This window comes from Equus quagga, chromosome 17, assembly GCF_021613505.1.
Source record: "Equus quagga isolate Etosha38 chromosome 17, UCLA_HA_Equagga_1.0, whole genome shotgun sequence".
In the NCBI taxonomy this organism is placed as follows: domain Eukaryota; kingdom Metazoa; phylum Chordata; class Mammalia; order Perissodactyla; family Equidae; genus Equus; species Equus quagga.
In genome coordinates this window covers 51,455,858-51,478,829 of record NC_060283.1, presented here as the reverse complement: position 1 = coordinate 51,478,829, position 22,972 = coordinate 51,455,858, and the positions used below count along the sequence as shown (strand labels likewise).

The following is a 22,972-nucleotide window of genomic DNA, read 5'->3' as shown; positions in this document are numbered from 1 at the left end:
TGTTAACACAGTAATGACAACTCCTCAGTAGGAGCTAAGGATGCCCTGAGCACAGTGTTGGGCTCCGCTTCACGGTGGTCAATCCACAGAACCACTGCGCACAAGGTAAGCACCACCCCATCTCACAGCCGAGGACTTGAGGGTCCAAGGGAGTGAGCAACTCGCCCAAGGTCGGCCAGCTAGCAGGTAGGGGGCTGGATCTGAACCTGCCCCTCCCACCCCTGGCGTCTGTTTCCCCTCCCTGGAGATGTCTCCACTCAGTCTTCTTATTCTTAACCAGAGGCCCTCCTGTGGGGAAGGAGCTTTCTGCGACAGAAAGACTGACGGTCTCAGGTCCTCAGGAGGAAGATCGTGGCTGGACTTCCACAGGAAGAAGAGGGAAGGGCAGCGGTCGAGGCTGCACGCAGACCCCGGAGAGAACTTCCTGAATGCGAGGGGCTGCGAACCACAGGGCGGATAAGGGAAGCTGTACATCCTTTCCTCAATTTTTTTTTCCAAAAAAAGACATGCATGCCCTCTCCATGCATGCATGTACCCCCCGCGGTGTGGGCCCAGGAAGGTCCATTCTGCAGGGGCTGGGGGCGCTGGGAGGGCTGCCGGAGGTTCAGGCAGTAGGACACGTCGGTGGCCTGCAGGGAGGGTGGGCTGGGAAAAAAATGTATCCGTGGGCTGCTGTTTTGGAGGAAGGAAAAGGCAGAGGGATGGCGGGTGGGGGAGGTGCCCAAGCCCGGGGCTGGGGGGCGGGGGGCTGGCGCAGAATGTGGACTCAGCCTCCGGAGGAACATTCCGTCCAGAAATTCCTCGTACCCTCCCCGCTTCCCCCCTCCAGCTCTCCCCACCCTCGCCCCCTGGGAGGCCTGGAATCCGGGCAGTTTTTCAGGCCCAAAAGACCCCGTGACATCACATCTACTGCCATCTCCACAAACTGTGAGGTCACGGTCGAGCTGCCTATCAGGAGGGGAAGGGAGCTGGAATGTCCTCGGGCCCAGGACCCAGAGCAAGTTATTCCAGGCTCGCTTGTTCCAAAAATAGAACCCTAAGCCAATGAAGAAAGGGGGCTGAAAGCAAAAGGGCAGGGAAGCGCCACTTACAGGGCACTTAGAGGGGGCGTGGCAGGGACCACACATTACAGACCCCACGGGCCCTCTGGGGGGACCATCAACATGATGCTCTAAAAGCAGAGACAGAAGGAGCACTTAGAACTCCTTTTGGCAAACAAGGAGACGGAGTGTCAGGGATGGGGGTTTGGCCAGCTCCATTCGAGCTCAGGTCTGCTCCTCAAAGCTTGTGTCTGCCCCTGGCCCCTGAATCTTTGCCCCCATCCCAGGAAAGGACCTCAGCACAGAGGGCGAGGGGCTGGAGGGAGGGAGAGCACTGAGCAGGCAGGGCTGGGCCCGGCCAGGGTGGGAGGCAGCTGGCAGCCTGGGTCCCCTGAGTGTTTGAGCGAATTTGCTCCAGGGGCCACATCCTCTCCCGGGCAGGCCGAGGCCACCAGAGATAAAGAACAGGCTGGATGTGACTAAGTGGAATGTGATGCCTGATTTTCCCCGCACCCCCTGGGGAGGGGCCTAGGCAAGCCCACTCCTGTCCTCAGACCACCCCCCCAATTCTCCCCGAGGGACTCAGCACCCAACGCCGGGATGAGGCTGAGCAACTGTGGACACCCTCTCCGGCTCGCATGCGCTCACCAGGCCGCCCAGCCAGGCTGGACTATCTCGCGTGCTGCCCCCAGATGCTGTCCTCCCTCCCTCAGCCAGGGTGCTGGGCAGCTGGGCTTTCCTAGGCCCTTCCCCATGCCCCTCTGGCCGCCCTTGCTCAAATCCTCTCCACCCCAGTGAGCACCTGCACCAGCCCCGTCTGTCTACCAGCCCTCCTCCTGGCAGCCCCTCGCCACCGAGCCACACCCTACAGCTGGCAGCAGCCTCCCGGCTCTCAAGCCCTGCTTTGGATCACTTCCCTACTCAAGGACCCATCAAGTTCAAGGTCCCCAGCCTGGCTTTTGGATGCCTCCTTTCCCTGGCCCCTTCCTCCTGGGCAGACTCCACTGCCCTGCCCTCTCTCCTCCACCTGCAGCCCCTGCCCACATCCCACCGCCCACTCCGCATGCCGTGTCCAGCCCGCCTCCATCATGAACTCACACTGTTCCCACCAGCACCCCAGCCAGGGCCACCCAGGACGTGCTCCCACCCGGTGAGACAAGATCACCTGGCCCCCTCGTCCCCCCAGCAAGGACCAACTAGCCAAAAATATTTACACTGGATTTTCCCCAGCCCCAGTCAGAATTGGCCCTACCCGCCTCAGTTCCAGCCCTGCCGCCTTCTTCCCTTCTCTGCCATTTGTTCAAATCTTATTAAACTGGTCTTGGAACAGGAGACGGACTTCCTCAACCATCACAGCACAAATGATTGCTTCCTTCCCTGGACCCCAGAGCTACCTCTGGTCAAAACCCCCGAGGGGAGCACTGACTGCTTTCCACAGTATGTCCTCTCTCGTCCCCACTGAATGGGCTCCCTGAGGGCAGGGCCCCTCACCGACTTGGGCCTCTCCCAGTGGGGGACCCAGGGGATGCCTTGACCTCTTGGACCATGTCCTTTCACAGCCCAGCCCAAGGTCAGGACCCCAGTGGGCCAGGAGGACTGCAACCCAGGACTCACAGGGAGGGAACCTGCCATCAGCGTCCACCTTACGTTTAACAGGTGTGGGCGGGCATGTGTTCCAGTGGCAGATATTGGCTCCCCTAGACAGCCCTGTTGGGCCATATGCGGTACCAGAGGTATAAAGCTCTTCTTTACCCCCAAATCTCCTCTTTTTCATAAGAACCTCCACCTACCAGGTCCTACTTTGGAGAAAATCAGCCAATTTGCCCTTCAACACGTGGTCAGTCCCCTTCTGCCCCCCACCCTGTATTCCCTTCTCCAGACTAAGCTGCCTGGGTGGCACACAGTGGGATTTGCAACCTCCCTCACTGGTCTTGGACTCCTCTTCAGAAACCTCTTTGGAATGCCATGTCCAGAGTCTGCCCCCCCCCCCGCTTTGAAAAGCAGGGCTCTCTCAGGCTCATCTCTCCTGGCATTGCTCCATTTTCCAGGAACTCCCAAAGATGGCCACACATGGCCCGCTCAATGCCCTAGCAGGAAATTCACCAGGGCCTGGAGTTCCAACTAGCCAGAGCGCCGACTAGCCCATCTCCTCGAGGGAGAGCAGGACAGCAGCGTCAGGGGATGGGCTCCGCGCTCCCCTGTCCCAGCTAACATCCCCTTCTCTGCTTCCATGAGCCCAGACCTGACGCCGGGGAACCTGGGAAAGTCATACAAAACCTCAGGGCCACCACCTCACGCCAATCAGGATGGCTACTATCGAAAAAAAAACAGAAAATAAAGAGTTCTGGCCAGGATGTGGAAAAATTAGAACCTTTGTGCACTATGGGTGGGCATATAAAATGGTAGAGCCGCTGTGGAAAACAGTATGGTAGTTCCTTAAAAAAATCAAAAATAGCATTACTGTATAATCCAGCAACGCCACTTCTGGGTATATACCCAAAAGAACTGAAAGCAGGGACTCAAAGAGATACTTATGTAACCATCTCCATAGCAGCATTATTCACAACAGCCAAAATGTGGAAGTAACCCACGTGTCCATTGACAGAGGAATGGATAAGCAAAACGTGGTCTATACATACGACGGACTACTCAGCCTTAAAAAGGAAGGGATGCTGACAGCTGCCACAACACAGACGAACTTTAAGGGCATTATGCTAAGTGAAATAAGCCAGCCACAAAAGGACAAACACTGCATGAGGAACTGAGAGTCGTCAAATTCATAGAGACAGAAAGTAGGCCGGTGGCTGCCCAGTGTGGGGGGAATGGGGAGTGACTACATAAAGGGTACAGCGTTTTTCCTTTCACAAGATGAGAAGGTTCTGGACATGGATGGGCGATGGTTGCACAATGACACAAATGTACTTAACACCACTGACCGTGCACTCAAAGGATGGTTAAGATGGCAAATTTCATGTTATGCATATTTTACCACAATTTTTAAAAAATGAATTGAGAGTCAAAAAAACACATATCTCAAGGCCTCAGTTCCATTACCTGAAAGGAGCAGGGCTGGACTAGATGGCATCTGAAGTCTTCCCGCTCCTGTGGCTGCATGCCTCTTCCACCCCCACGAGCCTTCTAGAAGGCCTGGCAGCGCCAGCACTAGAACCAGTTGGGCCCTCAGAAACGTTTGTTGGTAGGATGGATGCGGGCAGGTGGAGGATGGAGCCTCCTCCGTATCCCAGGCCCGCCAGCCAACAGAGAAACTAGCGGGGTGGACCCGTGGGTGGCACTGTTTAGAAGGGGAAGTCGGGAGAAGTCCACCTGGCTGCATCAATACTGACGTCAGCAGCAAGCGCTGAGGGTGTCCAGGGAGAAAGCAGAACCAGGAACCCAAAGCCCACTCCTGACCCAGCCCCCCACTACTGTGTGACCGTGAACCAGGTGCCTGCCTTTTCTGAGCCCTAGTTGCTCCTGTGTACAACGTGCTCCTCCTGCCTACCCAGGATGGGCTCCCACCCGCCCAGACCTCACCATGGGCTCCGAGTGGCCCAGTGTCGGGGCAGGTCTTCGAAAACCCCTGGGGCTGTGCAGTTGAGGGTGACATTTGTCATTATCAACGGTTAGGAGGGTGGACCCTGGGGCCCGACGCTGAGTCAGAATCCCAGCTCCCCCTCTGAAGAGCTCTGGGGCCCAAGGCCTCAGTTCCTCGTCCGCGATGCGGGTATCATCACAGCCCCTGCCTCTCTGTGCTGTCTGGAAGAATAAAAGGAGTCTATCTGTGCAGAGCTTTCAGAACAATGTGAGCAAACAGAAAGTTCCATACAAGGGTTGACGTCTCCCTATGGCTCTGATGACTCTTACGGGTGAAAGCAGCCTGGGGCTCCCCTTCCCCATCCACCTCCTCCCCCTGCAGACTCCCGCTGACCCCCGACGACTCCACAGGGACATGAGGAGCCCCTGCCCCAGGCCGGCCCCGGGAGGAGAAGCTATGCACACACGCGTCTCTGCCCAGGTCTCCTGGGTGCCAGGCCACGTGCACAGAGGGCTCAACGTCCGGCCGACCTCGGGGGCCACTCCACTTGGCTACTGCCCTCGGGAAATTCCTTTTGACTCTAATTTTTCAGAAGTTGAGAAAAGCTGCTTCAGCTCTTTCCAAGGATGGGGAGTGGCCATGGCAACAAGCCCCCGTCCCCTCTCCATCCTGCCCCCACCAGTGGACCCCACAGGAGGAAGGTGACCCTAGCACCCTTCTACCCAAGGCCTTGGGCAACGTCTGTTGAGCAAGATGAAAACACGGGTTGAAGATTAAGCCAGTTGCCCTGGCCGGCCTGGCACAGGCTCGAAAACGTGTTTGGCCAGCAGAGCCCAGAGACTGGGCAGAAATCCTGGGCCCGGGATGGGGGTCCCAACCCCAGGGGGTAGGATTTAAGCGAGATGGGGTGAGAAGGTCAGAGGGAGAGCTGGGGACATGGAAAAAACTGGACAAACAGAGAGAGACAGTGTGAGGTGGGGGAGGGGGCGGGAGGCCAGAGCCCAGCCCCACAGCGGCCGAAGGGCAGCGGCAATGGAAGAGGAAGAAGAAACAAGCCGCCCTTCCTCCCTCCCGGGACCGCTCAGCGCCCGCCCACCTGCCCGCCCGAGGAAACAGGTGCCAAGGGCTCTCGAGGAAGCCAGACTTTCTCCCGGTTTCCCCTGGGCCACTTTCCCACTCCCTGGGGACAGCGGCAGAGCTCCAGTGGGAGGCCGGCCCCCCCATAGACCGCCACCACCCATCAGCGCACCAGGGAGTAAGAGGACGGCAGTCCTGCCTACCAAGCACCTAATCAGCACCAGGCCCACGGCAGAAGGCCTTTCTTCCCACCACTCAGTAAGCATGTATTGAGTACCTACTGTGTGCCGGATAGTGGGTATACAGCAAAGAACGCAGACTAAAGCCCTTCTCATCATGGAGTCTACATGCTGGCATGGGGGGAGCCTCTTAAACAAGATAAGTAACCACCTAATGTACCAGATGGAGATATGCGCCAGGAGGCAAAGAAAGCAGGGAAGGGACATGAGGTCGCTGGGGGAAGGGAAATGCTGGCACTTGAGTAAGACCCATGGAGGAAGGGTCTTGCAGGGATCTGCAGGAAGAGCATTCCAGGAAGAAGGAATGGCAAGTGCAAAGGCCCTGAGGTAGCATCGTGCCTGGTATGTTCGAGGACCAGCAAGAAGGCCAGGTGGCTGGGGCAGAGTGAGCGAAGGAGAGAGCTTCTAGAAGGAGATGAGATCAGAGAGGAAACCTGTCCTGCAGGGTTGTGCAGGCCTGTCAAAGAACCGTGGGGTCTCACTCCAAGCGAGGGGGGCAGCCATTGGAGAGTTCTGAATACAGATTAATTAAATGGGTTAATTTGCTCTTTTTATTCTTTTAACAACCTGTCAGAGTAGGTACTATTACTAACTCCCAATCTGAAGAGGGGAAACTGAGATGCAGAGAGGTTAAGCAATGTGTCCAAGGTCACACACCGAGGGACGGAGGGACGGATCCAGAGGAGCAGTCTACCTCCCTCGCTCAGGACCGCTGCTGGAGGCAGGTCCTGACTGGGGAGGAGGGGGGTGTGTCTGTGCACAATCTCCACCACGAGGTGGCTGATCCGATGTCCGCGAAGGTCTGAGCCCCCCGCACAAGTGGGCACTTCGCAGAGCCGGGAAGATGCCATGACCTCACTCAGGCAGGAGTTCCTCCAGCTGGAATGCCAACCTAGTCCCTCCCGTCCCAACCTCTGACCCTCCTCATGTAAACAAAGCTCCTGCCTGGAGATCCCTGACCCGGACCCCCAGCCATCCTAGACCAGCCAAGGACATTCTGTTCTCAGCGGTGAGGGGCAGCGGGGCTGGAACGATGAGATGATGCTCGCCCCTCCTCACCCCTCCCACCACCCTCCACGGTGTCCCTCCACGACCCCAGGAGATTTCTCACAGCAGCTCCAAGACAGGCCTGCACTCCGGCCTCATCCCCGCAGCCCCCCGAGCCCCCGCCGCTGTCAGATGACCTTCGACTGGGCTCCTGCGAATAACAGCACCCATCTGGAGCAGCACAGCTGGGCAGAGCTGGGGCCCAGAAGGAAAGGGAGGAGGGGCCACTGCAAGGAAAGGAACCAGCTGGGCAGGACCTGGGCCAGGAGGCAGAGCACAGCCACACAGCTCCGGTCCCTGGGGGGTCCATGTCACCAGCACTGCTGCACACTTTATTTCATTCTTTCCTCGACCCTGAATGGAGGGGATGCTTGTCAGCACTGAGAAGGCCTTGGGAGCATCCAGCGAGACCCCTCGCTTTGAGAAAAGGGGAAACTGAGGTCCACAAAGAGGACGGGACGAGCCCCTTGTCACACAGCAAATGGATGTCGAAAGAAAGCAGGAGAGCAGGTGGCCTGTCTGAGATTCCAGTGCCCAAGCCGAGCAAGTCACCGCACACACAGGTGTGCAACACCTGCAACTGCCTGGGCCCTGTGACACCTGTGCCCCCTCCTCCAGACTCCCACCCTCCTCAGTGTCACCACAGGCGCCTCTGCACCGCCGGATGGACTGTGCCCACAGGGGCCCTCCACGGCACAGCCCACACACGCACGTACACGCCCACGCCCACACCTGTACACGCGCAGACCCCGCCCCTGCAGAGGCAGGAGGAAAAGCTCCTGACATTCTCGTCAGCCCAGCGGGCCCCTCTTTTCTGGAAGCCTGACTAGGGGAAGGAGGGAGACGTGGGGGACACGGAGAGAGAGCAGAAAGCAAGTCAGCCAAGGAGCTGGGAGGCGGAACAGGGCCCCTGAATGGGAGCAACCGCCCAGGGAGATGAGCATTGTGGCCAGGCCATCTGTCCCCTGCCTCCGGCCGATGGGTACCTAACCTGGGACCAGGCAGCGGGGAGGAGATGCCATCCCCTGGTCCTTTAAGCCCTGGACGACAGGCACCTGGCCAGGCCTCAAGACACGCGAGATGCCCTTTTATGGGTTTTTCCAAGGCCTGAAGTCTCGAGATTGAAATAGGAGGCCCTGCATGTCCTCAGAAGGGACCTCATGACTCACTTCCTCCCAGGCCAGCGTGAGCCTCGGGACGCAGCCCCTCCGCCTGCTCACCTCAGGGCCCAGAACCTTGGGGGCTACCAGCAGGCTCGCCAGCCGGCGGGGGCTGAGGAGAGAGGGGAGGCGGGGCTGCAGGGCAGGGAGCCAAGTGTCACTCACCACCAGTTCATGGCTGGACGGAGGAACGCAAGGGGCAGCCACCTGTGGAAGGAACAGAGAAAGGGCAAGGTCAGCATCCTTCATCCCCACAGAATACCAGGGCCTCCCAAGACCATTCCCTGGCCCCCGGCTCCATCCTAGACACCCGTCCCTCAACCCAACACATCGGCACCCCCCAGTCTGAGACTTCGAAGAAAGACTGCGAGGCAACATGGAAAAACGCTCAGGCAGTAACGCTCCAGCGGGGGGGGAGCAGCAGAAGGCAAAAAGGAGACGCACGTCCCCGTCCTTCAATTCTGTAAGCGGTAGGCAGACGCTGACAGACTGGAGGTCAAGGCACCAGGATTTTAATAACTGTAGGTTCAACGGTAATAAGAATAAGGATTTTTTTTTTTTTGCTCTGTGTTCTAAATTTTCTACAATATGGTAAGATTGGTTTTAAAGTTCTTAAAAACGTGTTTAAGACCTCAAGAAGAGGAAAAGTCACCTCCCCCATACTCCCCAGTGTCAAGGTGTCTCACCCGAAGGTCAGAGCTGCAGGTGGCTGGCACGGTTTCCCGGAGCACACGTGTGGGAAATGGTGGTGAAGGCCCTGCTGGCTCTCCGAGAGCTGTAGGTCACTAACACACACGGAAGGCCTTGGGCGAGGCCCCCTCGTGGGTGAGCTATTTACTTCACTCATGATCCTCTGGGATGCGGGTGAGGGTGGCAACTTGGGCCTCCAGACAGAGGGGGTGGGGGAGGGCTGGAGCACCCCCCCATCCCAAGATAACATCCTCCCCCCCCAGGCCGGGCAGCCAAGCAGCCCTGACAATTAGCAGGGCCTCTATCAGAGACTCAGAGTGTTCCTTATTTCTAGCCCGGACACGTTTTTCTTGGAGCTCATACCTCAATCTTGGCTCCAGTTCCCGACCCGAACACCAGGCACGGGGCCTACAGAGGGGACGGGCGGGGGCAGGGCTCTCTCTCAGGCACGAGGGTGTCTGGGCACGAGCCGTGGATGGCCAGAGAGGGTGGCTGCCTTCTCAGACAGTGGGCACCCACCCCACCCCGGCTGCCACCCCAGTGGGGCAGCGATGGGGACAACCCACAGCCTGGCTGGAGCTGCCTGTTCAGAGGCCACCCTCAGCTGGGCCCTCCCTCCACCCGACCCTGTTCTGTCACCTGACCAACCCAAGGGACCCACGGCTTGACACACCACCTGTGGGACCGCATGCCCCGCGCCCTGGAAGCGGCAGAGGCTGGGAGTTCGCATTCCAGTTGTGTTACAGGCTCCCTGCCCGGCTCATCTTAGCAAAGAGGCCTGCGCTGAGTCTCAGCATCTATTGCCCTGTGCTGAGCATTACTCCAGGACTCCTGGGAGAATCACACATGTGACCAAAAAAGGGGGAAAGGAACAATACCTAGCACTTACTGCATATGTACAGACAACAGGCACTGTTACGAGTGCTTTACCCACGTCAACTCATTTAACCCTTTCAACAACCCAATAGTTAGGTCCTATTATACAAGGGGCGCAGAGAGGTTAAACAACTTGCCCAAGGTCACAAGCTGATCAGTGGCCAGGGGTGCAGGGGAGGGTGCCAGGAGAAGAGACCAGGAGCAAGGAGAAGGTCCTGGAGGTGGCTGTGGCCCTCAGGGCACCCTGCCTGCTCTGCCCACAAGACAAGGTCTCAGCCACAGGCGGCACTGATGTCCCTGCCGGGCACCTTCAAGGCAGGAGTCCTGCACCCAGCAGTGGCCTCCTGCCTCTGTCCCCTGCCCCACAGCCCCAAACCCCACTCTGGGCTTATACGTTTCAACCTCCTGGGGCCGGGTCCCCAGTGTCTCCCCTCCCCCCACCCCGATCTCCCGTGGGTCCCTCAGGCCAATGCACAGGACAGCGCCTGGCTCTGCTTCCCTCTTTGGCGCGGGGACTGCGGAGGGGCTGGGACCCTGAGGGAAGGACTGAGCTGCGAGAGAGGGGGCCGCTGCAGCTACCGGCACGGCCTCCCAGACGTGGGCAAGTCCCAGCCACCGCCATCGTCCCCCACTCTGTTATGGGAGGGTGGGCTTCTGGTCTCCATTCAGGACTGGGGTTGGGGAGGTGAGAGAGGGGGTTACGGGCACATTGTGAGGGAGAGGCAGAGTGGACAGTGTCCCCCGAGACAAGTGGCAGGGTCTCTCTCTCCCAGCACCACGCCAAGACAGTGGACAGAATGGGGCCCCAGGTATGCTGACCCCAGGCCCCTTCCCTGTCCCCTGAGGCAGAAACAGCCCCTAAGGATACAGATCTGAGGGGCAGCTGTGGACCCCGGTCAGAGTCCCTGATGCCTGGTGCCCCCTCGTGGCCTTCTGCCCCCAGCGGCTGCCTCCACCGGCCGCCCACAGCTGTGCATTCCAGGCCAGCAGGCCGGCCAGCCCACTAACTTTGTTGTGCGTTTCAATGTTTCTTGTCTCTCTCTCCTTTTTTTTTTTTTTAAGCAGAGAAATGTTTCCTTAAAAGGCTCTCTCCTTCCCTCCGGCACCCTGGCCCCTGGCCACCCTCTCAGGAGGCTGGAATGTGCCAGGGAGAGCCAGGGCCCCCTGCCACTCTGTGGCCGGTGCCCTATGGCCTCATGCTCCCGGTGTCAGCAGCAACCACTCCTCCTGCTCCTTGGGGACACACGCTAGGCACCCTCCCTGTGCCGAGGGGGCAGGCTCTGGGGTGCCCACAGGGGCCGTCAGCACAGCCCTGTGAGCCACTCGCCCACCCAGGGCTGGCAGCTCAGAATCCCAGGGCTCAGCCTCCAGGAGGCCTCCTTCCCCAGCTGTCCCTCCAGCGACCCATCTGCACCTCGGGGGCTGAGCGGGCCTGACGCTCAAACTTTCCACTCTGAAAAACACAACAGCAATCAAAGCAGCAGCAGCAGAAGCAGCCACAAAGCCTCCCGTGGCCCTTGCCACATGCCAGGCACCATTCTCGCACTTTGCGTAAATTAACGCATTTACAACGACCCTGAGCATCCCGCTTCGTGGATGAGGACACTGAGGCAGAGTGGTTACTAAGCCATCCAACAGAGGCACAGGATGCACACGCAGCAGCCTGGCTGCAGGCAGCGCCGTGCTCCCCGCCGCTCTGCCTTGCTGACCCCCTGTAAGCACTGCCTTCCAGAGAGCCGACTACACCACAGTGGCAGAGCTCCTGGAGCGCAGCTGTGTCGGCAACCCCTGAGCCCCTTCCTCAGACTCATTTGGTCCTAATCAAATTGTCTGGGGTGACACTGTGATTACCCCCATCTCACAGATGAAGGAGCCAAAGACAGAAAGGGCAGCAATCCACCCAAGGCCACCGCAGCAGCGCAGTCCAGCTGTGGAGCCCGCGAGGCAGGGAGCTAGGGGTGCAGCGGGAGGGGAGTGCACCCAGCCCCGACCCGGCAATGCCTGACATCCATCAGCCGCCCCTACCAGCATCTTATGAACTTCAAAGGCCCCTGGGCACAACGCCAACAGCAGGGCACACCCTTGGAGACTCCCCCAGGACACAAAGGTATAAAGCGCCAGACAGCAGCCCAGGCGGGAGCTCCCTGCACCACGGGCCCCTGCCCTCCTCTCCCATCATTCTGCCCCCATGCCCCGCGTGCAGGCCCCAAAGCCACATGAAGGGGTAGGCCCCTCTCAGTGCTCCCAGCACACCTGGCTCTGTTCTTCCTCAGGGCCTCTGCACTTGCTGTTCCCTCTGCGTGGGTGGCTCTTAGCCCAGCTGCCTGCATAGCTGGGTCCTTCCCATCCTTCTGGCTTTGGTTAAATGCCACCACCCCAGAAGGCCCTCCCCGGCTCCTTAAGTCACACACACGATATCCTCTCTCCTGGGCTCAGCTCCTCCTTCGCAGACCTGACTAGAATCCGTAACATAGATGTGTCTGGCTCCGTATCTGTGATCTGCCTTCCCCTCCAGGAAACAGATGCCATGAGGCAGGCAGCTCGTCTCGATCACCACACTGATCCAGCACACAGTAGGTGCAGATTACATATTTGTGGAAAGAATGAAAGAGACTCTGGCCCTGAGGAAGGGAGGCACCTGTAACCACAGTGGGGAAACTCACTGCCATTTGTGAAGCACCTACTGTGCGCCAGGCACATGCCTGACTCTCGGAGACCCTCCATCCAGTAGGGTCAGTGACGTTGCTCCCATTTTACAGATGAAGAAACGGAGGCTCAGAGAGGTCATGAACTTGCCTGGGGCCAGTCAGCTGGGAAGAGGCGAGCCACAGATGAAGTCCTGGTCCCTGGGGTCCAGCTGTGGCTCCTTGTAGAGCAGGGGAACCCAGCACCCGCCTAGCACTGCCCCATCACCTCGCTACCTGGCAAGTGGCAGGGCCTGGGCCCAAATAAGCAACACTCCCCCCCTCAGATCTCAGCCCTGGTGACAGAAAATCCCAGACCCCTACACTTGGCCGGCCCTCCAGAGGGGCTCCCCACACCCATGTCCACCTGGCGGCTGTGGGGCACAACCAGCCTGGCCCACAGCCCAGAACAGACCCACTTGAGTTTCTGATTCCAGCATCTCATACGATACCGAGCAGAAGAGTTCTTTTTTTTTTCCATCTCTTGCTAGCCCCCCTTTTTTTATTGCAGGAAAATGTACACACAATAAAATTTACCATTTTAGCCATTTCTAAGTGTACAATTCAATGGCATTAAGTACATGCATGATGCTGTACGACCATCGCTACCACTTGTTTCCAGAAGTTTCCATCATCCCAAACAGAAGCCCCACATCCATTAACCACTGACCCCCTCACCCTCCCCCCAGCCCCTGGCAGCCTCTCCTCTACCCTCGGTCTCTATGAATCGGCCTATCCGAGGCACCTCACAGAAGAGTACTCACACAATACTTGCCTTTTTTGTGTCTGGCTTGTTTCACTTAGTGTTACGGGCTGAATCCTATCCCTCGACATTCCAGGTTAAAGTCCTAACCCAGGCACCTCAGAATATGGCTATATTTAGAGAAAGGGCCTTTAAGGAGGTGACCGAGTTAAATGCGGCCATTACGGTGGCCCCAATCCCATGACCACTGTCTTACGAGAAGAGATCAGGACCCAGAGAGTGACTGGGGCACATGCACAGAGGGAGGACCACGTGAGGACACAGGAGGAAGGCGGCCGTCTCCCAGCCACGGAGAGAGGCCTCAGAGGAGACCAGCCCTGCCAGCACCTGCGTCTTGGACGTCCCGCCTCCAGAAGTGCGAGCAAAGAAATTTCTGCCGTGTGAGGCTAGCGTGCGGAGTTTGGTCACGGCAGGCCCAGCACACACTCAGCACGCTTTCAGACTCATTCATGATGAGCAGGAATCAGAGCTGCCTCCTTTTCAAGGCCGAATACTACTCCACTGTGGGAAGACACCACATGGAGTTTATCCAGCCAGCCACTGACGGACACTTGGGATGTTTCCAGGGAAGTTCTTGCCGACACTCACCTCACATCCCTGCCCCAACAACGCCAGGCACCCACCCCGAATGACAACAAAAGACACATGGAAGGGAAGGAATCTGGGTTTGCAGGGCACCTATTGTGCCTCACTAAGCAGGGTGCTTTATATACATTCTTTTATTTAGACTTCTTGACAAGTTTTTGAGTGAAATAGGCTCAGAGAAGTTAAGCAACTTGCCCAAAGTTGAACAGCTAAAATTAGTAGCAATGGCAGAAGCAGAAGCGGCAGTTGCTAAAATGTTGGCCAGCTCCCTGTGTGGCAGGTCCCTGTGTCTATCACCCTTCCACGCCTCATGATGCCCAAGGTAGGTGACAGTACCTTCATCTGACAGGATCTCAGGCAGCCCCCTCAACAATCCTGTGAGATCAGAGATGGCACCACTACTGGGTGACACTGCCGGGACCGCCACCTGGGCCTGCTGACTCCAACACCCAACTTCCCCAGCATGCCACGCAGCCTCACGGCCAGACGGGGTGCGCACTGCAGCAGAGTGCCCGGGCCTGGAGAGCACGGAGGGCACTCAGGGTACCAGCCAGGCCCCGCGAGGAGGAGGCCTGAGCTGGGCATCCGGGACACACAGGGTGCTGTGTGTGTCCCCTGTGTGTCTCTCCGACTCCCCGGGCAGGCCCCGCGAGGGCAGGAAGCACACCACCACTTCCGTGGAGAAGCCTTCTCAGAGCCGGAGTGCACAAGCCACGTGGACAAGGCTTGAAAGGCAGACCTGGGAGCGGGCACTGCGGGTAGCAAGAATCACAGGAACAGGCGTGGAGCTGGAACACGTCCCCTGCCAGAAGCTGCCCCTTTGGCTGGGACACAGGACGGGGGAAGACAGGGCACTGAAGGGAGTACTGAAGGAGAGAAAGGAGGAAGACCGGTGCACGCTCTCTTTCCAGGCTGGACCATGTCGACTCTGAGTATCCAGAAAAGGTCGTCACACTCTTGACTGCTGGCACTGGGGAGCCATCGAAGGCACATGAGTAGGAGAGGGACTGGGGGAGGTGAAGTGGGGGGAGGTGAAGGCATGCAAGAGATGTGCAGTCACGTTAATAATAATGAGGGGGGGAAGATGGAAGGAGGGGCCACAAAGCCCAGAGACGGGGCAATCGGGCACCCTAACCTAGGGACCCTTCCCCCCCCACAAAACACACATCTGGACAGTGCCCCCCAGGCCTCCACTTCTCTTCCCCCCTCTAGAGCATGACGGCACAGTCCGCCACTCCCAGGGGATGGGTAGTCCCCAACTTCTCTTCAGAGAACCAGTGGCCAGGACACAGCCATCTTCTGAGCCCTGGTCACTGAGGTGACACCAGAGGGTCAAGAACAATCTAGACAAGGATCCCTGAAGGATCCAGCCTGCGTGGCCCGTGACTGAGAAAAGAGCCAGACGCCCCCTCATCTGTGGCCAGCCCAGCACCTCAGAGTTCACACGACGAGTCCACTGGGCTCGTCCTGAAGGCCCCAGCCGGCCCCTGAGCGCCGGGCAAGGGCAGGCTGGGAAGCCCCGCCAAGCGGACCAAGGGATGGCTTGGGAGCCAGGTGCGAGGCGAGTGTGCACCCCGCTCCAGGACCTGAGGGTGCTCGACAGTCAGGCAGCTACACAAGGCCACGGGCACAGCAGGGGACAGGGGCCCACGGGGCAGAACCACAGCACGGCTCGAAGACCTTGCAGGCTGAGTCTCAGGCCCTGGGCAGGGGCATCCTGGGAGGTGTGGCCACGGCCCTGCTCCCTGACTCCACTTCCTCCCGGCCTCTGTCCTCCCCGCCAGGCCGCCTGTCCACACCAGAGCCTGCTCGCGGCCTCCCCGGCCGTTTCCTTCCCTTATATAGAGTTCTGTGGGGGATCAGGAGAGGAAGCACACGGAGTTCCTGGAGGCAAGAAGGGGCCTGTTCCCAGGGACACCTCGAGCTGAGGCGGGGAGGACGTGGCTCAGCCCAGAGTCCCCTCCAGGGCCAGGGGGCCAGCGGGGGGCAGGGAGAGGCCTGGGCCTTCCCCACCTAGCACAGGCTCCCACTCAGAGCCCAGGCAGAGGAGACGTGGTACTGCCCCCAGGCTCTCAGCCCTGCCCCCTCCTCAAAATCCTCTGGGCCAGGCGCCTCTTGGACACGGACCCAATCAACCTGCCACCAAGCTCCAGCAGGGCACCCCCTCCCCAGTCCTCTCTCTTGTCTCAGGACCCCCTCTTCTCGGGCCCCCCTCACTGGTCTCTAGGTCCTGCAACACACTCAAGCCAGTGCCCTCCAGGCAGGGGAGCTTCTCTGTGCAAACACCTCCTTGACCTCTAGCCACACCCACACGTGGCCTGACCTGCGTTCCAGCCTGACCCTCACAAGGGGAGAGCCGGGCATGCCGACCGTCCACTCTTGAGCCCAGGAATGCGACTTCTCAGAACAGCCTTCAGCCAGAAGGTCCCAGTAACAGCAAAGGGGGTGGGCCGGGCCTGGCAGAGCATGCTGCAGGACCAGCAGGCAACCCCATGGAAGCTGGTCCCCTCTGAGCCCTTCTGGAGGATGGCCTATGACCTGCCCACGCCGGAGGCCTCGCTGGCTGCAGAACATCTCTGAAGACTTGCCTCTCCTCAAACCTAAGGTGATACCCCGGCTCAGGAGCCACACTCACCCACACCCAAAATCAGTGACTCCAGGAGGGCTGAGGTTGCGCCCCAGGCCGGGCTTCTTAGGATGAAACCCTAGCGAGCTGGAGAATCACAGAAGCTGAGTTCAGCAAACCCACACCAAGCGCCTACTATGTGCCAGGCCCTGGGAGCAAGCCAGGGGTCAGAGAGGGGCCGGGCAACAGCCACAAGACAAGGGTGGGGCTCGCGGGGCCACGGGGGAGCACCAGCAGGGATGAGGAGACAGGCTGGGCCCAGGGCTTGACACGGGGCAGCATCCTGGACGCAGAGCCCGCCCCACCCCACCTCCTCCTGGGCTCCCCAGCTCAGCCACTGACACCCCACTCCCCGCTCCCCCGCCACCCAAAGCTGACTCTTCCTTCCCATCCCACCCCCAGCCCAGGCCTGGACAATTCCTCCTTCTAACGTCTCTCCTAGCCACCCGTCCAGCCAGGGCCCTTCATCACAGAGGTGACTGCAATGGCCTCCTGGTGCGCCTCCCCGTGCTCCGCCGCGGCCTTCGAACTTGCTCTCCACTCTGCAGCCAGTGGCTCCTTCCAAAACGCACCTCCCGTCGTGTCACTCCTCCATCTGACGTCCTTCCACGCTCCCAGCTCCACGGGAGCAAGTCCAAAGCCCTTCTGTGTCCTCACAGCCCCGTGGGACCTGGCTGTGGCTCTCTTCTCGGTCCCATTTCTCACCTCTCAGCCCCAAAGCCCTGCCTCCATTTTCAGAGTCGCTTTTGTTCCCTATCGTACGCTCGGAGGTAGGATTATCAGCCCATTCTACAGATGAGGAAATGAGGCTCCGAGGTCACACACCCAGCCCAAGGTCACCACCAGGAAGGAATGGAACCAGAGTTGCACTCTGGCGGCACCCCAAGCCCCCGCTCCGCCCAGGACCACACCCCCTTGCCCAGTTCAGGGCACAAGAAGGTTTCCTGGAGGGCACAGCCCCTGAGGTGGGGGGTGGGGAAGATGTCAAGGGTAGGAGAACAGAGAACAGAGCAGTCGGCTGGGTGCACATAGCAAAACGGAGAAAACAGCACAGAGAGGCGATTCACGGCCACCCTGTGCACGGCCTGGAGGGCTGGGCCACAGCAAACGTCCAGGGCCAATGAGAGAGGGCACGGGCGAGGGGCAGGGCCGCAGGCCAAGAGTCCAGCCTGGAATAGGTGACTGCCAACAAACTAAGAAGAGGTTCTGAGCTGGGGAGAGAGGTTACCGAGAGAGCTCCAAAGGGACCTAAGACGACGGAGAAGTCAGGCACGGCTGCGTGGCCCGGCCTGGGGGACGCGGAGGAAGCAGGGCCTCCCTTATATAGGTAGAGGCACTGACCAGGCGGCTGGACATGCAGACTGAGGGCTGCCTCCTCCTGAGGCCCAAGGAGCAGGGGGCAGCCCATCGTTCTTCCCACCTGGAGAAGGGCCATTGTTCTGAAGCAGCGGGGGGAGTGACACCGCCTGCAGCACAGAAAACACAGCCTCTAGGAAGTTCCTAGAAGAATCTGGTGAAGGAAAGGGCTGTGGTCTGTGGTCAAGGTTCTAGTGGGACCAGGGGCCGGGGGAGGGAGGAGGATGAGAAGCAGGACCCTGCATCCGCTCAGCACTGGCTGAGGGCCCCTCGGTGCCAGGTTCCCAGCCACGGAGACAGAGATGAACAAGATGACCGGGCCCGGGTGGTGGGACCTCATGGCCCAGCGAAGGAGACAGGCATGTAAACAGAGAATTATAAAAGAGCCCAGCGGCTGCTATAATGGTATGAAGAGGGCTATTATTTCCCTGAGATTCAAGTCCATCTGTTTTTCCAGAAATTACACCCAGAGGGAGCCTGCCCACCCCACCCCCTCACTCCCCACCAAGAGTTTCTGTCCCTAGATGAGAACTTTAAGGGACAAAAGTCTTTGACCCTAAGTTGTGCTAGAACAGTAAGGCAGGAAGGATGCATGGGAAAAAAAATCTAAGAGCAGGGGGGAAACCCAAGAAGGCAGAGGGCTCCAGAACTGCTGAGGAGCAGCCAGCAGCCAGGACGCCGCAGCGGAGGCCAGGGGGAGGATGTGGGAGAGGACGGGGCTGAGCCAGGCCCCAGATTGAGAGTTCCAGGGCTGGGGGCCACACTCGAACCCACAGAAACATCAGAGGGTCCCCTCGCTTTCTTCAACTAGACCAGAGTCTGCTCATGGGCCAGGACAACGGCCGACAGGCCCCTCCATCCACACTGGCAGGGTGCCCTTGCCAACAGCAAGGGTTTCCTGCCCTGCTTCCTATCTCAAAGATGCCATTGATGGCGGCCGGCCCGGTGGTAAAGTAGTTAAGTTTGTGCACTCCACTTCTGTGGCCCTGGGTTTGCAGGTTCGGATCCCAGGCACAGACCTTAACACCACTCATCAAACCATGCTGTGGCAGGTGTCCACATATAAAATAGAGGAAGATGGGCACGGATGTTAGCTCAGGGCCAGTCCTGCTCAGCAAAAGGAGGAAGACTGGCGGCGGATGTTAACTCAGGGCTGATCTTCCTCAAAAAAGATGCCATTGACTGCCTGAGGCTCCATCCATTGGAAGCAGCTTCTGAGGAGGAAAAATGCTACCCGAAATGCACACTTCAATTGTAAGATGCATTCCAATTTCAGAAACATTAAAAGGTAAAACCGAGACATCTCAGATTTGAAGAAATGCCTTAAACTTTTGTCAGTTCTCCAGGCTCCTAAGCTGCCCTGTGCTGCTGCCGAGGAGGAAGTCCTTGCCCGTGTCCACCTACCTCCTTTCTTACAGATCAAAGGCTTGCCCAAAGAAAGAACAAGGCAAAAAGCACACCCCACCCCATATGACCCAGGAGAAAATCCCAAATCCTCAAAGCCCATCTGTGGCCTTTGTGTTCCCTGGACCCTGAAAGGTCTTTTTGTCACATCGCCAGACTCCAAACCGTTCTGAATCTAACCAAATCTGGGAGCTAGGAGCAGGTTCTGAAAGACCATTACACCTTCTGTTGATGGATCCGTATTTCCAAATTCCTGGAGACACCAAGAGGCCATGAGTTTCCAACCAAAGGGCAAGAGGAGAGACAGAGAACGTCAGGCACGGTTCAAATACCAGTTTGCCATAGACCACCTTATCGGATGTCCCTGAGTCTGTTTCTTCATCTGTAAAATGGGGGTAAGGAGACCTACTTTGCAGAGTGGTTGGAGCACAAATAAAGCTGACTGAGTTGACACAAGTAAAAACGCCTGGAACAGCACCTGCGTGGGGAGCGTCGGCTCCTTCTGCTCGAGAGGATGCAGTGACTGCCCCTCTGGGTGCCCAAGCGTCTTCTCTCGCAGAGCAGTGACCCGCGACGTGCATACGACGGGTCGGGCCCCCTTCTAAGCCTTTTCTGTGTCTCAACTCAGCTAATCATCACTTCCACCCTGAGGTAGGTTCTCTTCTTATCCCGTTCCACAGAGGAAGAAACTGAGGAGCAATCACAGAACAAGAAGAGGCAGGCGAGAGCTAAGGTCCCGGCGAGCTGAAGTTAGCGCTTGGAATGGCATAATCCAAAGCAAAAGAGTCCCATCCAAAAACTCCACGTTTTTTCCCTGCACTTTCTGACTCCTCCATGGCCTAAGCTTCAGTGATCTGAAAATTCACTCGTGTGGACAACTCCTGGGCCGTGGAGGGCTGCGACAGGAGCCGTCCTTGCAACAGCGCCACACCATCAGTGCACATCAAGGGCTGGTGTTCTAGAACCCCATCCGCTCTGACGGACTGCGCCAGGAGCCCCGGAAGCAGGAGGTCTCCAGCGCAGGACAGCCCAGTCCATGCTGCTCCTTTAAATCCATCTGTGGCCCAGTCGCAGGAAGGCCCCTCTCGCTCCCAATTAGCGGCAGCAGAGACTTGAAGCAACGCCAGCACTGAAGGCCAGCGGAGGCCTGGCTGTCACTGGCATTGTTCGGCTCCATCTGACGCATATCCACCCCCCTGCAATGTTTCCTGGTTCCCCGGGAGGACCTCCAAGATGCACGCATCTGAAACCAGGTCCGAGGGTGGGGGGGGGAAGGGCGGCGGAAGACCTGGCTCCATCTGGCTCGGAAAACACAGGCAGATTTTAAACAGACAGGAGAGAGAGCTCACATCACATACAGCCCCGGTGACCCAGAGACACCGCGGAGGTGCACACACGGCTCAGACGCCCCGAGGCACACACAGAGCGCACAGGCAGGACCACTGCCAGGTCCAGATGCAAAGTCACTCCCTGGTGCTCCCAGCCCCACCCCAGCAGAGCGGCACCGACAGGAACACAGCAGCACGGCCAACACACCCCCTGGCAGGGGCAGTCTGCATGGCCCTGAACGCAGCTGATTTCAGGAAACAGGAGAGGACAGGACCCGTGCGGGCAGACTGGGAGGTGGGGGTGCGATCCAGATGCTCACCCAGATCTCTGAGGGTGTTCTTTCAAAGTGCCCACAGGACCCATGGCGGCCAGGCAGGTGACAAATTCCCCTTGGACTCGTCTGCCCCTCCTGAGCCCTGCCCATCCTTCTGGAAGAGCAGGTGAGGGGAAAGGCACAGTGAGGGAAGCGGGGTGGGAGGTGCCAGAAACAGGAGGGCAAGTGCACAGCCTACGGGGTGGACCTGATGGGAGGATACACATCCTAAAGATTACGGGATGAAGACATGGGAGCAGGAATGTTAGGGGTGGAGGTGGTAAGGAGGAGGAAAACAGAGTTTAGGGCTTGTGGGACAGCCATATTCTGGGAATACCTAGGATGCGCTGTCTACATCGGACACAGTCCCATATTTAACCCTTTCAACCACACACACAACAGGCAACGCTCCCTTCTTCCATATGGGGCCACTGAAACTCAGCGAGAAAAAAGTAAGTTGCCCAAAGTCACACAGCTGTGAGCAGCTGAGCTGGGACTCAAACCCAGGACGGCCGGACGGCCAAATCTATACGCCTGCCAGTTTGGGGAGCGATGGGGCCGAGGGGTGTGGAGGTATAGATGGTGGGAGGGGCTGATGCGGCGGGGCACAGAGAGGCCAAGGGGCATGCGGCCTGGACCCCCAGCTCCTAAGGATGGCAGGGACAGCAGAGCTCAGGCTGCAGTGACTCAGTGGCTGGGCCTCCGTGGAGCATTTCCGGAGCCCCAGACAGCTGTGCACAGTCTAGGAGCCACCTGCCCAGCAGAGACACTGGGCTATTACTCACAACTGTTACTCACTCTCCTCTGCGCCCCACTCCCCCAGTACCTCACTCACTCCCGTTCTGCTCCCTGAAAGTGGCCAAGAGGGAGCCACAGATCTGTACGGTCCCCTCCCTCGCTTTGCAAGCTCCAATCCTGCCAGCGCATCCCACCTGAGTCACTAGGACAGAGAGCCAGGGACTCTGGCCCTCTCCACCCTGACCAGCTGTTGCCCTCTGCTCTGTTCCAAGAAATGGAGCTGCCTGGAGGAGTGGTCACCAGGCAAAGACCGGTCCAACCCCAGGGCTGGAAGGGACCTTCCCAGCATCTCAGCTGGCTTCCCAGCAGATGCCTAGGACTCCCAAGGGCCCCCACCTCCAAGCTGGATGGCTCTCCCAACAGCCCCAAGAGGAGGAGCCTCTCTGTTCAGAAGGATCATGGACGCGCCGCACTTCAGCACTGGTTACAAAGAGACAACGCCCCTACTCCAACCGCTCATCTCGCAAATGAGGAAACCGAAGCCCAGAGACCAGGAGGCATTTGCCCAAGGTCACACAGTGCCAAAGAGGGCTAGAAACAGGCCACAGGACCCCCCGCACCACTCCCTCCACTGCACTGCATAGCTCCTTCCCATGCCTGAGTCCGGGGAGGCCCCTGAAGTCTACCCTCACTCCCTCCTGTTGCAAAGCGAAGCTTATCCCACGACTCTGGAGATGCGAGATCTGAACACAAGATGAAGAGGGAAGGAAGGAGTGGCAGCCAGACGGCGGTCAGTGTAGAGAATCACTTCCTAACAGTGAAGAGCCATCAGGAACAGTCTGCCCGGGAAGCAGGGAGACGAACCACAGGCCTTCCGGAGGCCCTGGAGCTGAAAGGCCAGGCCCTCTGGCGAGAGATGATGGAAGGCATTCCTGGGGTCCCAGCAGGGGACTTGGGAGAGTCCCGGCCTCCCCACCGCTCACCTCTGCTCCCCCCACCCTCGCCCCGCTCTCGCTGGCCCTGCTCCCCCAGGGCTCCAGCCTGGAATCCAGCCTGGCCTCCCCTCCGCTCCCACGCTCAGAGGCACAGCCCCCGAGTGGTGTCGGAGGCAGCTCCTAAGGCCCCACCGATTCCTGGAGGCCTCCAGAGGGGCCTCCTCTATCTCTCGCACTCCCCCACCTCCCTCTGGGCAGCTGCATTCACCCCTGCCGAGAAGCCCCTGCCCCTCTCTCCCCTGCACCAACCAGAGCAATGACAAGAACAGCGATGACAACCAAGGGTCACACAGCACGTCCTCGCACTGGACTCAGTTCTATTTGCTCCCCACATTTTACAGGTGAGCAAGCAAGCTGAAGCACTGGCAGATCAGGGAAGTCATCCATGGCCACAAAGCCTGTGGAGTGGGGACAGGACTCAGACCCAGGCAGTGTGGCCACCCAGTGTGTGACCTGGACGCCCAGGCCACACTGCCTGGTGACAGGAACTGCTCCAGGAGGTTAAAGCTCCTGAA

At 58.8% G+C, this 22,972-nt stretch overlaps 1 protein-coding gene across 23 annotated transcripts in view; it reads right to left on the bottom strand.

The window, feature by feature from the left end:
• Nucleotides 1–22,972, bottom strand: part of TNS1 (tensin 1) — a 218,380-nt gene that overhangs the window by 102,607 nt on the left and 92,801 nt on the right. For 17 of the 23 annotated variants that reach the window (XM_046643901.1, XM_046643903.1, XM_046643902.1 and 14 more), the window contains one exon: nt 8,159–8,305. In XM_046643901.1, the coding sequence (XP_046499857.1) occupies nt 8,159–8,305 (147 nt within the window). The remainder of the gene's footprint in view (nt 1–8,158; nt 8,306–22,972) is intronic. The other 6 variants (XM_046643908.1, XM_046643915.1, XM_046643917.1 and 3 more) reach the window with 1 other exon arrangement.